Source organism: Ceratotherium simum, chromosome 29 (assembly GCF_057802395.1).
Source record: "Ceratotherium simum simum isolate JZ-2026a chromosome 29, ASM5780239v1, whole genome shotgun sequence".
Classification (NCBI taxonomy): Eukaryota; Metazoa; Chordata; class Mammalia; order Perissodactyla; family Rhinocerotidae; genus Ceratotherium; species Ceratotherium simum.
The window spans coordinates 35473996-35491180 of NC_141928.1; the positions used below are offsets into that span (position 1 = coordinate 35473996).

At 53.5% G+C, this 17185-nt stretch overlaps 1 protein-coding gene across 1 annotated transcript in view; it reads left to right on the forward strand.

The window, feature by feature from the left end:
• Positions 1-846: 846 nt before the first annotated feature.
• GABBR2 (gamma-aminobutyric acid type B receptor subunit 2) overlaps positions 847-17185 on the forward strand; it is a 351811-nt gene continuing 335472 nt past the window's right edge. The window contains exon 1 of the mRNA XM_087419415.1: positions 847-1161. Coding sequence (XP_087275541.1) covers positions 847-1161 — 315 coding nt within the window. The remainder of the gene's footprint in view (positions 1162-17185) is intronic.

Genomic DNA, 17185 nt, shown 5'->3' on the forward strand with positions numbered 1-17185 from the left:
CCCCCCCCGCCCCGGGCACCGGCGCAGAGCAGGAGAGCGTAGGCGGCAGGTGCCTCTAGGACCCCTCCGTGGCGCGCTCCCAGCCCAGACCTTCCCACCCAGACCTCCGAGAAGCGGTCCCAAAACACCGTGCAGGTGTACAGGAGGCACCCTGCGAAGCGGCGGCGGCCACTGCGTGTGCCAGCACGCAGTCCTCGTTCCCCGGGGCGCTGTCCCCAGGCGCTCAGGCCCCCGACGGTCGGCTGGCAGCGGCAACCCGCACGGCGGAGGGCCGGGGGCGCGTGTGTGCGTGTGCGGGGAGGGCAGCCCTCCCCGCGGCCGCCGCAGCGCCGGCGCCTCCCCCTCCCCCGGCGCGCACGGCCAGTCCCCGTCCCCGGAGGCGGCCCGAGCCGCCCTTGGAGCAGACTCGCCTTCGCCTCCCGCGTTTCCTGCCGCCCGCCCTCCCTCGGCCGGGCTCCAGGGGCTGCCGCCGAGCAGCTCCGGGCGGGAGAGCGGCTCGGAGCGCGCACGGGGGCGGGCAGAGGCGGCCCGGTTCGGGGCGGCCGCGCCGGAGAGAGGCGCGCGCGGAGACGCCGGCCCCCCTCTCGGCGTTTGCTCGCTCGTTCCCCGCCTCCCGCACTCCGCTCGCTCCCACCCCTTGCCGGCGTGACTGATCCGTCACGGGCGCCGCCGCTGCTGCCGCCGCCGCGGCCGTTCTGAGCCGAGCAGGAGCCGGAGCCCGAGCCCGAGCCGGGGCCGGGGCCGGCGCCATTGCGCGGGCGCCGCGGGGAGAGCTTGGCGCGGGGCGGCGGGCCGGGCCAGGCCATGCGGGCCGAGTGAGCCGGCGCCCGCAGCCCGCGGCGCGGCATGGCTTCCCCGCGGAGCTCCGGGCAGCCCGGGCCGCCGCCGCCGCCGCCGCCCGCGCGCCTGCTGCTGCTCCTGCTGCTGCCGCTGCTGCTGCCGCGGGCGCCCGGGGCCTGGGGCTGGGCGCGGGGCGCCCCCCGGCCGCCGCCCAGCAGCCCGCCGCTCTCCATCATGGGCCTCATGCCGCTCACCAAGGAGGTGGCCAAGGGCAGCATCGGGCGCGGCGTGCTCCCTGCCGTGGAACTGGCCATCGAGCAGATCCGCAACGAGTCGCTCCTGCGCCCCTACTTCCTAGACCTGCGGCTCTACGACACCGAGGTGAGTGTCCGGCCGCCCGCGCCGTCGGGGCTGTGGGGGGCGGTGGGTGAGGGAGTGTGGGCAGAGCGTTGATTGACCCGCCCGCGCCTGCCGAGGACACCGCGGGCTGGTGCTCAGTGCTCACCCCCGAGGTCCCGCCGGGCTTGGCTGGCACAGCTTGTACCGGGATTTGCTGAGCATCTCCCTCCTCTGGGACTGTATGTGTGTATGTATGTGTGTAGGGTGTGGGATCGAAGACTAGGGTTCCATTTGACTGCAGAAGAAGGAGTGGAGAAGGTGGGGGCTGGACCCCCAGAAAGGCCTGCAGTGGTTGCCCCTGCCCCGGTCCCGCTGGTGGGGCTGTGGAGTGCCGGGTGGGAGGAACAGGCGCATTGACTGCAAACTGGGCCACCCGGGGCCACAGAGGCCGCGGGCCTGTTCGCGGGCTCCCAGAAAAGCCCAGCGGCGCTTTGAGGTCCGGAGGGCTCCGGGACCCGAGGGGCCGGAGCGCGCGGCAGGGCTGGGCGCGTGGTGCGCACCAGCAGCTTGGAGCCGCACGGCGCGGGCAGGTGTGGGGCCGCCGGCTCCGCAGCGCTGCTGCCTGGATGTGCCCGGCGCTGCCAGTAGCCGGAGCGGCTTTACGAGGAGACTCCCCCTCGGTTTAGTTGCCCAGAGAGTGTCCTCAGCAGGTCCCGCCCCGGACGCGCGGGGTGTCCGGCCGCCCCGCTGCCGTTGGCCCTGCGGCTGCAGGCGCAGTTTCTCCGGGCGCAGACTTGAAGCTCGGACTTGGAACGCAGCAGCGGGCTTGCCCTCCCGGCCTCCTTCTCTGAGGGGAGCCGAAGAGCCGAGAGCTTCGCATCCCAAGCCCCCTCCTCACATCCTCAGCTTGGGTTCCGGTTGAAGCCCCAGCGCGACCCTTCCCGCCAGCCCGGGGGCTGGGTGCGCCGAGGGGGCTTGGAGGAGCGATCGCCGGCCGCGCGGGGTCGGGTTTGCGAGTTTATCGGCACCGAGGGAGCCCCGACGCTCCGGCCGCAGCCTCTGCGACGCGGCCTGCAGGGGGCAGTGATTTCCTGTGCAGTACACTCAGTTGGCGCCTCTTCCGAGGCGCTGGGCTTGACCCCGGCTTCCCGGGGCTCCCTGGGAGCTTCTGCTCCAGCCCCGGTGCAGACCCCTTCGGAGAGGAGGGTCCCGCCGCCGCGCTGATGGTGCAGCCTGGGCTCCACTTCCTTCTCCGTCTGACCCTTTTTTGTCCCCTGAGAAAGAGCAGAAATCTGAATTGCATCTTATTCCCCGCCTCCCCCCCTTCTCTGATGAACCAGCCTGCTCTGCGCTGTAAATAAAGGTGAAGGAACGGGTGGCAGTTGGTGGCGGTACGCGCAGGCTGCTGCAAGCCGAGAGGCTTCCTCTGCCCCGGGAGGCTGCGAGCTGGGTGGCTGTGCAGAGCTAAGCCGGGTGTGGAACCATTTCTGAATGACTTTCTTATCGCCCTCATCTTTGCGCAAACGTTTCAAGTTCTCTGGGGGACTGGTCCAGCACACATGAATGGAGAGGGCAATGTAACGATATACACCGAGGCGTGTCTTCTCGCTGTTTCCCTGTTGCTTCCATACATATTCTTTCCGGGGAGCTGGTTCTTTGGAGACAAAAACGTTTGTAGACAGGGCAGCCCTGCTTGCATCATCACCAAATATTGTCAGCGGCATGATGTTTTCAGCATCAGTTTGTTACCTTCAGAAAGCCTCTCTGAAGAAGATTTCATGTTAGCTTGTTTGTGGCAGCACAAGGATGGGTGCTTGGCTGCAGGGTGTGGGTTGAAGCTTTTACATTTTATTTTCAGGTGTGTCTCCATGACTTTCTGAGCGAGAGGGCCCAAAGTGGAGAGGATAAGGCCATCAGAGGCTCTTCAGTTGGTGGGAATATGTAGGAAGCGGTGGGAAGGAGGCCAGATCTCAGCCTCCTGCAAACCGGGAAGCATCTCCAGCCTTTGAAGGGGCACAGAGCAGGGGCTGTGGGGTGGGCTGGACCTGGATCCTCGTCAGTACCCAGTTATCTTCCCCTGGGTGACCTTGAGGGAGGTATGGAATCTCTCTAAGCCTAGATTTCACGTCTGAAAGAGTGGGACTCTTCTATGTGCTCTGCAGGGCGGTGATGTGACGCTTAAGGGAGATAACAGGCCAGAGTAGAAAATGCCTTGAGCTGGCAGGCTCAGCGGCCAGTGCTTGGTCTGGCATGCTCTAAGCGCTTAATAAATGTTTCCTGCCTCCCTTCCTTCCCTTTCCTCTGGCGTGGGTTTACAAGTAAGACGTTGCAACTTTAGATGTGATAAAATGGTCACAACGAAAAGATTAAGACTGCTTATTTGTTTTTCTTGCTTTTGGGATCCCATGAAGAGTCAGTGAAGTTATCACCAGAAAAAAAGGAATTCCGCTTACAATCAAATAAATGTCTCCTGCCATGATGTGTCACGTCTGGGAGAACGCCCAGGAGATATGATACTTGATTTTTGCAAGTGGCCCGTCTTTAGAGTGGAGGTGCTTTCTCTCTGTGCTTAAGTAAAGGAAGGATCAGTATAGGTAATTGGAGCAAAATCCACAGTGATCTGAAGGGTGTCTGGGGCCTGGGCTGTCCTTGTGGATTCTGTGTCCTCCCTAATCACTTGCTGGCTGTGTCACTTGTCTGGAGACTTGAACACATGATGGATGTGGTGAATGGATTGTGGCTGGCTTCCCTGAAATTTGCTGTCAGTCAACGGCCAGAGACTGAGCGACTGTGGGCAGCCAGTCCACATAGCCTTGAAGGAGATGGAGGTTTAGCAAGGAATGGGTTAATCCGATCTTTGGGGCAGTCTGTCGCAATAAGAGAGTCCCCTGCATGCATTTATCCAGACTGATCCTCTACTGTAGTTAGAATAGCGATAGATTGTTCAGAGCCGCACTCAGCGCCATGTGTTTGCAAAAATGAAGCATCCCAACAGAGCATCTGCTAGTCAGGACCTCTTTTCTCTGGGGTACCTCAAATCACTTCAGCAAATACTTCTTTGTGTATTCCAAGGAAGATTTGAGTATATACAAATAAAAGTAAGACAACTGAAAATACAGAGAAAAGGAAGCATCAGAAACCATCTAAAAAGCATGGAAGTTACTGTACCAAGAACCTGGGCTAGGTGGTTAGTGCATTTTTGAGTATTAAATTTTAGCTCTGAGCTTCCTGGCAGTCAAGGTAAAAAGGTAAACATGGTGGATTACATTTTTGATTAAACTTACATGTTTGATTAAAAGAAACTCAGGGACAGTGTCTTTTTTAGAAAAAGTTTTGCAGGAGATTCAGAAAAGTTCTTCATGTCGTTGTTTCTCATTCTTTGATAGCCACGTTAATAAAATTAAATCATAACCAAGGAATGAGTTTAAATAATGTTGGCTTTTCTAATTTGATTAAAGTAATGTTCATTTTAGAAAAATTGAAAACTATAGAGAAGCATGAAAAAAATAATAATTGCCCATCATCATCCACCTACACAAAAATGATTACATCTAATAATTAGGATTGTTCCCTTCCAATTGTTGGTGTTTACTCTATTATGTATTTGAGATCTTACTCTTTGACCCCTTTTATATTTACATGTTTCATTCAGTTAACATTATGTCATAGGTATTTCCCCATGTCCTCAAATCCTTTTTACAAAGATGATTTTTATTGGTATATACTATTCTATCCTATAGGTGCAACATAAGTACTAAATCGTTCCCCTATTGTTGGATTTATATGTTTTCTCAGTTGTTACTATTTCAAGTTATCCTGTAATAGACTTAGGAAAAGTTCAGGGAGCCAAAGGGCACATTCCAGGTGTGCACCTGTCAGGAAGTCCACCCTGATGAGGGATCCAGCTGAGAAAACCCAGAGATAGCCTAGGGATCAGGGAACATGTCCTTTCCTTGGGCGACTTTGCCAAATATCCGTTCTCCCATTCACTGTGCTTTAGAAAGGACCTGAACGACTGTTGGATGGAGGCCAAGCTTTTCGAGGTCTGAGTTCAGCTCGGCAGGCATTAGTTGGGCACCTACTGCAGCTGCTGGTGCTGCAGAAAGGAGGAAAACCCAGCCCTGGGCCTGAAAGAGGCAGCTGGTGCATAGAGCAGGACAGGGCGAGCATGGATTGGTCGTTGTCAATGCAGGATAGAAAGTGATTGTGGTGATGGTTGTACAAATCTGTGAATATACTAAAAACCATAGACTCGTCCACTTTAAAAGAATGAATGTTAGGGTATGTGCATTATGTCTCAATACAGCTGTTCTTAGAACTAAAACGACAGAAAGTGAGCTCTTTCAGGATGAGGCTCCCATCTTCTTTGTGGTTACAGCCCCTCTGCCCAGCATGGTATCTGGTCCTTAATAGGTGTATTGCTTACAGCTCCTGTGGCGAGTGACAGAAACCCAACTGTAACTGGGTCGTATGACTGAAAAGTCCTGGAGAGGGCTGTATTCAGGCATGGCTGAATCCAGGGACTCAAATGATATCTTAAAATATCTCTGTCTCTTGGCTCTGATTTCCTCTGTGTTTGGCTTCACTCTCCAGCAGGTTCTCCCCAGGTGGTGGCACAGATGGCCCCTAGCAGCTGCAAGTTTACACACTCCCAGTTTAGAAACTCCAGTAAGAAATGTGTTTCTTTCCCAACTCTTTCAGCAAAAATCCCAAGTTCAGCTCTCATTGGCTTGAATTGGGTCACGTGTACATCTCTGAACCAATCACACGACACTGATGGGCCTGGGACATCTGCCATCCCTTCAGGGAGGAGGAGTTTGGCAAGGTCAGCCCCACCCAACCACAGGGATACAGAGTGAAGACGTGATTCCTCGAAGGACATCAGAGGCTGTCAGAGGGGTGTGGATGCCAGCTGGGGCTGATCACAGATGTCCACAAAGGCAGGCACTTGGGAAATGCTAAATTCAAGAAAGAAACAATAGACGCCAGGTGCATTAGGAGAAAGGGACGATCACATTTAGGCCAGGAGACGCCTCCTGGAGAAGGGGAAGTCAAGATGGGCCTGGAAGGGTGAATATAATGTTGACACAGAGAGGCGGGGGCTCTGGGAGATGGAGGTGGATCCCAGGAAGGGTCCCCAAGGTCAAAGGATGGAGGCAACAAAGTATGAGGTGTGTCTGGGGAGCACTGACTTGTTCTGATTTTACCTGAGTGCAGGGTTTGTGCAGGGAAAGGTGGCCTGGTGGTTGGTGTGCAAGGCCTTGAATGCCGTGTCAAGAAGGTTGGGCTTTATTCTGGAGCTGCGAGGAGCCATGGCAGGTTTTTGAACATGGATGTGACATGATTGGGGCCAGTAGGAATGTGGAGGCTGTATGATAGACAGATGAGCCTGGAGACCGAGAAGCCAGGAAGCTATTGTAGTAGTTGAAGGGAGAAATGCTGAGGCCTGGGTAGAGATGGGGAGGCAGCAGGGGGTGATGTGGAGGAGAATGGGCAGCACTGAGACCTGACGGGGCGGAAGGGGCAACAGAGAGGGAGCATGGGGGTGGGGGTATCTGGGAGGCAGGACGGTCACTGGGATCAGATGCACTGTAGGGGCGAGCAGAGAGCATCCTGCAGGGATGAGGCTGGGCACAGAACAGCGAACTCCCTCTCCTTCAGCTACCTGAGCTCCCAGCACCTGTCGGTTGAGCCCCTCAACATGTCAGGAGACCTGGGTTTGTGTCCCCATTGGGTACCACTTACCTGCTTGGTGACCTTGGGAAAGCCACTTTGCCTCCGTTTCTTCGTCTGTAAAATGGGGTTAACATACTGCCTTATAGGGCCTGTGGGGGACAAATGAGACCATCCGGGTAAAGTAATCAAATCAACGCTTGGTACACGATGAGTGCTCTGTAAATATTCGCTGCCATGTTGTCGCTATTCCTGTACCATATGGGGATAATCATGGTGTAAGGAATGAATGTAATGGATGTGGAACCTCAAAACATGATGTAAATGTAAGGCAGTGTTGTCTGTAACCTTGTTTCCCGGTGCTGCATTGCTGAGAAGGGTGTTGGAGAAGGAGGATGTGAGCACTGAGATCTTTATTAATGTGTGTCTCCCAGCACATCTTCATTCTGCCATGTGTCATGGCCATATTGTCTCTTCGCCCCTCATTGGACCATGGCTCCGGAAGGGCAGGGCTGGTCTGATTCCCACTGTCTTACAGGGCCTGGTGTACAGTGGGCATCAGTGGGTGTTTGCTGAGCTGGACTGTAAGTGGATACATTAGAATCTGCTTTCTGAGTCAGCATCCCATAGCACGAGTGGTTTGTCTAGATCTCTTGGCTCTCCTCCCCGCCCATCACCACAGGACGTAGGTGACCCCATGTACCAGGGTTAAGGTGACTGCCATGCTGTAGCTGCCTTCTGCATGTTCCCAGCAGCACTGACCCCTGAGCTTCCCCAGTATGAGGGCAATGACCTTGGCCATGCCAGCTCCCCTCCAATTCCTCAGACCTAGCCAGGCACCCTTGGGTATGGTAGGCGGAACTAACACACTAGGGCCTATTTAGTACTGGGTATTGGGCTAAGAGTTTTAGCTTTCTAACTTCATCTTTAAAGAGGTCTTCTTCATGTGATTGGCCTCCCCTCCTGTGGGCACAGAGTAACATCATCTTCTTCATACAGAGATCTGAGCTCTCAGCAGGGACATTAGCCAGCTGGACGTGTAAGATAGTGGTGCAAATAGAGGTGCTAAACAAAGATGTGTGTAGGATAGATGTCTTTTGTTAGTCAGGGCAGACGAGGCTATGCTGCATTAACAAACAAATCCCAAAATCTGTTGCTTAACACAAAACTGATATATTGCTCACCTGAAGTCCGGTGTGTGTCAGAGGTCCTCCTGGGTGGCTCTCCTCCAAGCGAGAACACAGGATCCAAGCTGCTTTTGTGCTGCGACTCTCCCATCTTGTGGCTTCAAGAAGGTGGGGGTAGAGAGGAGTTCATGGGGAAGGCACATGGGATTTCTAACCAGCTTTACTTGGAAGTGACCCATATTATTTTCACTCATATTTCATTGACCGGAAATAGCCATTGGCCATCTGACTTCAGAGGAGGCTGGGTCATGTAGAGGAGCATGTGGATCTCATGGACACTTGTCATTTTGGTCCTTCGGAAAGTAAAGGCAAGATGGATTTTCAAGTGCAAGAACTCTTGGGGGTCTTACCTGTGGAAGATAAAAGAGGAGGTAGGGCTCCCCTCCGACCACAATGCTGTTTGGACACCTGTGGAACGAGAGGGGAGGAAGGAGAGTTGGATGGGGAGAGGCTCAGACGGGGATGCAAGCTCTTGGAAGGTCTTGGCCAGCCCATTGGGTGCTCCAGAGCAAAGATTGCTCGTTACAGAGGCGCCATATTGGACCACAAGAGCCAGGCTCTAGAATCCCTACCCAGCTCAGTCATTGGCTGCGGGCTGCCTGGGGAGATTGTGTCCTTGGCTTAATTAAATGCTGCGATGGCTCTTGAAGCTACAGCTGAAGGCTCTTAACTGCTCTCCTCCTGTAGTTCCCTCTTCAAAGGAGATCTGAGTGGCCCGCCTAGATGCTGCTACCGACACTACCTGTTTCTGCTCCAGTGCCCCAATGCTTCATGCTCTGATTGACAGAACTTTCTGTCAGGCCCTGTTCTAGGCTCTGGGATGTGACACAGACCCCGCCCTTGAGGAGCTCACTGTCTGAACAGGTGGTGAAGACAGACAGGAACCATTACACGTAGCGTGACCCAACCATGGTAGGGGCAGTAGAGGATGCTGGGAAGGCCTCCCCCTCTGGAGACACCTGCTTGGTCGTTCTCCATGTGGTGTGGCAGTGAAATGTAAGTGACTTCTTATGGCTTACTTTTCTGGTTATTTATTTTGATTCTGGGAAGGTGAGAAAATTAAATGACATAGTTTACCCAATGAGCACCTGCATTCGTCTGCTACTTTATTTTAGTCTTATTCTCTATGCTTATGTAACGATGTGCAGTGAGCCTGGCGAGATACCTTCCTCTCTGTACCCTTCTAGGAATGAGCAGGTGTGCCAGGCTGAAACCCTGGGAACGTGAGCCCCAGATGGGGTTGGTGGTCTCGCTTCTGGAGCTAGGTTAGTTGCTGAGACCACAGAGAGGTCTTTGCTCCTCTCTGTAAACTGCAGCTCGGACTAAGGCTCTCTGCTGCCGTGTAAGCACCACGAGGGCAGGCACTGGGTGTGTCTGGCTCCCTTGTACCACCGCCTGCACCCCCCCGCCCAGGCACTATCTCAGGGCCAGTCACAGAGCAGGAACTCAATAAATATTTACTGAACAAAGAAATAGATCTAAAAGCCTGGAACCCAGCTCTCCGGTTCTAAGAGGATTAATGGGTGCAGTTTTAACAAATTGAGGAAGTGCTTTGTATGCCAAGCCATGTGGGGTGAGCTTCCTGCTTGCTCTTTAGTGGTTCTTTGGTGCTTTGGGGGGCCCTGGAGTTGTGGAGTGCAAAGGGGAAAAGGGGCTTGTTGGATGTTCCAGTAGGTGATTGTGTGCAAAGCTGACGGCAGGCTCCTCTCCCCTGACAAACATACACAGCATCCTCCGAGGGAGATTCAAACCTAGGAAAGAAATACTGTCTAGCGTCTGAGAAGTACTACAGTTTTAGGAGATCAGTTCATTGGAGCAATACTCTAACCAGCAGTTGGTGGGTGTAGGAATCAGGTTCGAGATCCCTCTCCCACCTCCAGGGAGTGTGAGGGCCCATAGAGGCAGCTGGGCTCTGGTCTTGGTGGAAATTGTAGGAAAGAAGCCAAGTCATCAGCCTCAGGGAGCCAGGTGATCTAGCGGCAGCTCTGGGTACAGTGAATAAAGAGGTGTCCTGGGATCCCTGAACAGCAGGATTTATTCCAGGCCCCCTGCTCCCAGGCTGGAAGCTTCTGCGCTTTATCCTTCCATGCTCAGGACTGACTCAGAAACTGGGTAAGCTCAGCCTGGGGGTGACCATCTCCCTGATCTGGTTTTGGTCTGGACCCCACCTCAGATAACCACATTTATTAGAATTATGTGCAAAGGAAGAGTAAATTGGTTATGAGCTGGAGTTTATGGATCTGAGAATTCTTACTTGAGTTAAGAGCTTGAACATTGTGACACTTTTGGGGGCTGGTTGGGGCATTCTTTTGCCAGTTTTCTACTTTTCCAGTCTGTTTTGAATGGTCTACATTGCTGGAAGGATGAAGTGTCATTGTCATCTGGAAAATTAGTGGTAGATCCAAAGTACTGGGTAAATGGATTCATCTGTCTTCATCAGTGCCCACGTCCACAGCCGCTGGCTGAGCAGACCCCTTCTCCTGCCATTTGGCAAGGACGTCATTAGTCACCGTTTGGATAAAATCTAGCCAAAGAAGGACTTCGTGGAGTGGTGCCTCATTGCTGCTCTTGTGGCGCAGGGTCAGGAGGGGGCAGAGAGAAAATGATATTTTCACACTCTGTTCATGATCCACTTGACTTTGTTCAGAGGGAACTGATTTTGAACGCAACAGTCATCCTTATAATAATCACTGTATTATCCAAATCACTTTGTTTCTAGAACTGCCCGTTCACTGAAGCTTTTCTGACAAGGCTCAGAATGGTGTCAGGGATTTAACTGGCAGATGGGGACTGGGAAGCCCACTCCCGGACACGTGGTCAGAGCCTGTGCCGGTGCTCCTGCCCAGCCCAGCTCAGTGTGCCTCGACTTTGATGGAGGGAGGAGTGGCTCCCCTGTCGCTCCACACAGTGCCCTCAGGGGGCCCAACGGACCCCTCTGAGCTCCTTGCTAGACTCTGTGAGTTCTAGAAACATTGGGAAGCCCTTGGAGAGCTTCTGATCTTGTCATAAAAAAGGACAAGCGAATGGAAACATTTTGTGGCCAGCGTGTAGGTGAAGGAGAAGAGGGTGTAACACCATGACAATAACTCACCTGTATTCTGTGCTCAGTGTGTGCCAGTCCCTATGTCAAGTGCTTTTCCTCGTTCACTCACGTCATTCTCACAACAATCTCATGCTGAAGGTACTATTGTCTGCATTTTACAGATGAGGCTGAGAGGGGTTAAGTGACTTGTTTAACATCACAGCCAACCAAGTGGTGAGCGGGATTTCAGTCTGGATGGTCTGACTTTGATCTGTGCTGCTGAAGCACTAAATGATCCTGCATCTTCATCTAGTGAGTTATCTTGCTCCCATAAAAGCGGGTGGCAAGGTTTGTCAGTAGCTGATGCTTTTTTTTTTTTTTTTGGTGAATTTCACCCAACTGCTTGCCTCTCCCTGTAATTCAGCCCCGCCCCCCCCCCATTTCCCTGTCCGCCCACTCAGTCACACACAGCCAGCGCTGTACTCTCGCTTCTCTTTAAGGTGTCCGTCTACACACCTGGCTCACATGGACCCGCTCGCTGCTCCTCTTGCACCTGCAGAGCTCGTCGCCTCCCGTAGCGTTTACTCGGGGGTCAGTGTCTGTGTCCACGTGTCTCTCCTCTTAGACTCAAATCATCTCGAGGGCAGCAATGGTGCTTCCTTTATACGTGCAACTTGTGTTTGCTAAGCACCTACTTGGTGCCAGGCCCGGGGCTGGTTATGGGACGTGGAGAGATGAGCCCCAAAACAGCTGTGCTCCCAAAGGCGTACGAGAGGCCACCGGGGATTGTGTCTGTGCAGCATGAGAAGCGTGATGGTGCGGCTTGGGGCAGGTGCAGGGGCTGTCCTCAAGGTGCAGAGGACAGTTGGGAACACTGACCCAGCACTCTGGGCAGGTGGCCTCCCTGCTTGATACCCTGCGGGGACTCACCGTTCTGAGAATGAACAAAACCTCTCCTGGTGGCTTGGAGCCCTGCAGGGTCTGCCCTGCCCACTCCCTAGCTTCATTGCTGAGCCCCTTCCCCTCTCCCTGGCCCAGACACATGGTCCTTTCAGTTCCTTGGGTGATGTGCTCCCCCCTGCACAGGGCCTTTGCACAAACTGTTCCTACTGCCTGGAAGGCTTTAGCCACCTCTCTTCATCTTTTAGATACCAGCTCAAATGTGTTTCTCCATCCTCCCTGATTGGGAAAAATCCCCTGTCACGTTTTCTCCACGAACCACGGACCTTTCCTTTCTAGTACTCATCACAGTTGCACTTTTACATTTGTTGGATAATTTGATCCATGTTGGTCTTCCCCCTTTCCCCCAGGGGACTGTGAACCCCGTGAGACCATGGTGCCCAGCAGTTTCTAGCATGGAGTAGGTCCTCAATAAATATTTGTGGAATGAATGAATGCTGAAGGATTCATGAGGCTGATCTGGATGTTTATAAAGGTTTGCTGTTATCCAGTGGCCCTGCAGCGTGAGAGAGACAGCTGGGCACAGTGGAGAGACCATTGCATTTGGAATCAGCCCGTGTATGCTGGCGCTGCTCAGCCCTGACCCTCAGTGTCCTCATCTGTGGAATGGGCATGGTGCTTTCCCAGAGGGTTATTTTCAAGGTTGAAATAGAACGTTCAGAAAAAGCGTTGAGCATAGGGGGCTGCACTGAGTAGGCACCCCCTAAATTTGACTGTTATCATTTTATTATAATGCATATGAAAATGTACAGTGCTATGTAGTCACATAAAAACTGGTTCTTATTGAAGTGGAAGACTGTATGTTTGGGGCCAAGGAGAAATGTGTGATCTGTGTCTGAGCTTCACTGAATGGATTTTCTAACTGAAGAGGTTGTTTCTAAGCCCTATTCATTTCTGGAAGAATCTGAGGTGCACTGAGAGCTCAGTGGTGAATGGCCCCTGGGCCTTGGGGCGAGGCTGTTGTCCCCAGTGAAGTCCTCATAGCACTGTGTTGTCACTGCTGGCAGTTGCCCAACACCTCACCTGGCTACGAGCTGGGCCAGCCCACGAGGACAGACATGTCATCTGTCTTGGGCCTGCCGTGTCTCAGCGCCCAGCACGGAGCTTGCAGGCACGTGAGGTGTCTGTGAGTGAGTGAAGGCCTCTGTGTCCGAGCACCTAGCAGGGCCCTGGCACATTGTAAGCGTTCAACAAATGCTCTTTGCATGCGTGGCGCCAAACACAATGTAAAATATAACAATTTGGGATAAAATCACAGCCGAGCCTCTCAATGGAGCAGAGGCAGTAGATATTGTCAGGCATCTGTGAGGAGTGATTGCTTAAATTGAACACTGGATTTGAAGGCAAGAGAGTAACGTCCTGGTGTTCCAGTCTGATGAGAACACATTTCCCTTTAGGCTCCAGAGACAAATCTTGTAGCTTAGAGGGCAGGGCGGTTCAGTGGAAAGAGCTCTGCGTCTGACGTGGGTGGCCTGTCTCTGATACTCGCTAGTGGATGATCTTGAACTAGTCAGTTAACTTCTCTATGCCTTAGTTTTATCATCTGTGAAGTGGGAATAATAATAATGGCTGCCTGCTTCTCCATGGAGCTATTGTGGAGATCATTGATGAGAGAGAGAGAAAGAGAGAGGGAGAAGAAGAGAAATAGATTAAAGTGAAAGGGCTTTAAAGAGTCATGACAGGTTACAGATCTAAGATATGCCTGAAACTAAGCACAAAGAGTAATTAATTCTGGGTTGTTCTCTCAGGACCTTTGGATGTTTCCAATAACATCTTTATAACAGACAGAGATGCTGTTCACGTGGGTGATTCATTCCACCTCCTAATTAAGAGGGAGGGCGTAGTATTAGATTATGACACTGTGAAAGTGGTTAGGCAGGGGGCTGAGGTTTTCTGCACCTAGCAGGATGTCTCACAGAAGCCTCTAGAACGAGAGGTAGTTAACGTGTCTTCCTCTCAACTGTCAGATGTCTTCGGAAGCCAGCCATCCGTCTTTGGCAGGTGTCAGACCCAAGACCATCCACAGCCAGACTATCGAAAAAGGGTCCCAGGCAGAAGCTTCGGGGTGTGGGAGTTAGTGAGGGCTGTCTGCTGAAGGCAGTGATCTGGGGGGGATCCAGGCCAGCAGTGGGGGCCCAGCCCTTAAATCATGGTGGGTTGCTAGGTTTGGGGGCTGGGGAGAAACCTGGCACACCGGCTTGAAATATGAAGTGCCTAGATGGGGCCAGTCCACAGCAGCCCAGGAGTGAGCGGCTGGGATGCCCGTGTGCTGAGCTAATAGTGTTTCTTTTCTCCAGAAAGATCTTTGGCTTTCCCCGAGCAGATGTGCAGGTATTCGGTTGAGACCTCAGAACTCTGGGCCGGGCAGGGTGGGGATGATGAGTTTGGCTTGGGAGGTTTGGGGGTGCCACTTGCCCCCCAGCTACCACATCCTCAGAAGAGCACCCAGTGGGCTCCTGTGGATGCTGGGTTTTAGACCATCCTATTGGCTTTGCCCTGGCTGCTCATGATCCTCTGCAAGCTGTGGCCCTGGCCAGCCCTAATTCCAGCTTGTGGCTCCACAGTGGAGAAAACACAGTGACTGGTCCTTATTGAGCCTCTTCTATGTGCTGGGCACTGTGCTGGGTCTTTGGAGCCAGAGAGGCCCAGATTGGACTCAGCCCTGCTGGGTGACCCTGGGTGGTCACTTTTCTGGGGCCTCCCTTCTCTGATGTGTAACATGGAGGCTTGAGAGCGACAACCAGCCTTGTTTTGAGGACTAAATAAGATACAAGTGTATGGATCTGGCGCACAGTGGGTGGTCAGCAGATGCCACAGAGTGGGATACCCCGTGCGGTGGGACACACTTCTCTTCTGGGGTGTGGTGGGGCCAGAGTTGTGGAGCTGGCCTCCAGGAATTGCTGTGGTTCTGGTTTCCGTGGATGAGGACCTCTGCTGGGTTTCCGTTTGAGTCACCTGGCCAGCTCTTTCACCTCACGCATCTAAAGTCGGGTGCTTACAGTTTGGGGAGGTGCGTATAAGTGGAAGAAGGCCCTGCTCTGGTCCGCTCTGTATTCAGACAACATTCTAGAAGCCTCTCCCTTACTGTTAGGAAGCTTTGAGGTTCATGGGGATCAGTGGTCCCATTGTCTAAAGAACAAGGACCTCTGAGAGGGAAAGGAATGAGGCTCCAACACCCCTTCCCAGGTCTGAAATTGTCAGAACATGTCTGAGGGGTGACGTAGTCCTGAGTGCGGGCACTGCAGCAAAGGGCCTAGAGAGCTCCCGGGGACCTTGCTTGGACTGGGGGCCCAGCATGGGGCGTCCAGGGCAAGGCCAGTCTGGAGACGGGAGCTGCTGCTGGAATCCCCTCCTCCTCCCTGACACCACTGGGGGGACAGGGCACGGTGGCTGTGTGTATATATGCAAGCCAAGGAGCTCAATGTTGAGAGCTGTAACTCTCAGTTTCCATCTTGGCTCTGGCACAAGCGGCCACCTCAGCGGCCGCGTGGCAGCAGAGTGGAGCTGAAGGGAGCCTAGGCTGGCAGCTGGGCCTGGCTCAGAGGTTGGCCTCAGGGCCATCTTGAGGGTGCAGGTGTGGGAGACCCACCAACCCGTCAGCATAGACCCCCTGGGGGTCCGGGGATCGCTGGGCCAGATGTTGCCAGAGGAGCGCCTGAACTGTGCTATCCCTCTCATCCTTGAACATTCAAAGAAATGTGACTTCATCTGTACCCCAGTCTGGTAAAGTGTGAAGTGCAGCATTTCTCATTTCGTTCTAATCATAACCTTATTTAGTAGATATTAGCCCAACAATTAAACAACAAGAATTACAGATTTTGTGCAGTGCTAGAATTCATTATTTCTTCCAAATGCATCATCTGATAACATGGCAAGAGAGGAGTTCTTCCATTAGCCCCATTTATAGATGGGGAACTGAGACTCAGAGTGATGAGCCCGGGGTGAGGCAGAAAGCGGAGACTTACTACGTCTGCGTCTGCCGGACTCTAAGCCCAGTGCCCTTTGCACTCCCCACGGCTGCCGGTCACACTGCGGTCTAGCCAGAGGGGGTCGGCGGTTCTGCACGCTTGTAGGGTCCACAGGGATCCAGCCGGAAGCCGGGGCAGCCGTCCATCACGGCGGTTCCTGAGGGCCCTTCATAAGCCCCAGAGGGTGAGATGGTGATAGATGGTGAGGTGCGTGTATAGATGCTATTGGCTTCTCGGATGATAAAGTGATTCCTATTGCGTCCTCCTAAGCACCTCAGGAAGGACTGCCAGAGGTGGTCGTCCACAGGAGGGAGGCAAACGGCTCTCTGGGCATCCGTACTGCAGGCCACTGTCAGCTGACCACACGAGAAAGGTGACCTCGTGCTGGACATTGAGCTCCATTCAGGAGCAAGCACGGAGCACCTGCCTCATGCCAGGCTGTGGGCATCCGAACATGACCGGGACGTGACAGGACAGTGTGGGCGAGTCACACACATACAAGTGACCCTAGCGGGTGCCTAAGAGTGAGCAGTGACTCTGGGTTAGAACTGCCTCACCACCACTTACCAGCTGTGTTAGTTTTGGGCAAGCCACTCCATCTCCCATGCCCCGGTGTTCTCATCTGTACAATGGGGTGATAACAATAGTACCAACTCCACAGGATAGTTATAAAAACTAAATCAGTTAAAATTTGCTGCAGACTTCTACCACTGCCAGAAACATGGTAAGTGCCATAAAAGTGTTTGTCGGATAAAATAAATGATACAAGGCCGATTTGAATATACTCTTAGAGGAGGCACAAGTAAGGGCTCTAGGAGCATGAAGGGGAGGCGAGGAGTTCTCACTGGGTGCAACCTGGGTGGGCTTCAGAGAGCAGGTGACCTTCCAGCTGGCCTTGAAGGACAGAGGTGGAAGATGTGGGAAGAACCCTGTGGGAGGAGGGAACTGCACTAGCAAAGGTTGGGAGGTGGGGCTCTGAGGGGATAGTGCTGAGCCATTCAGATGTGGCAGGCAGCTAGGTGACCCACCCAAGAGACATTGTGCAGAGAGAGCTGAAAGATCTGGAAGAACAGCGGTCTTCAGGCCTGCACGTCTGCAAGTGTATTTTAGTCCATCAGTGCTCACCGAGGCCTCCTGCAAGGTCCTGGCTTCTGGTACTTGCTGTCAGCAAAGAGGCTTCCTGTTGGCTAAAGCTGGAGAACATACCCCGTGTCACTTGGGTGCTGGACAAGGTCGTCTCCAGGATCATCACAAAG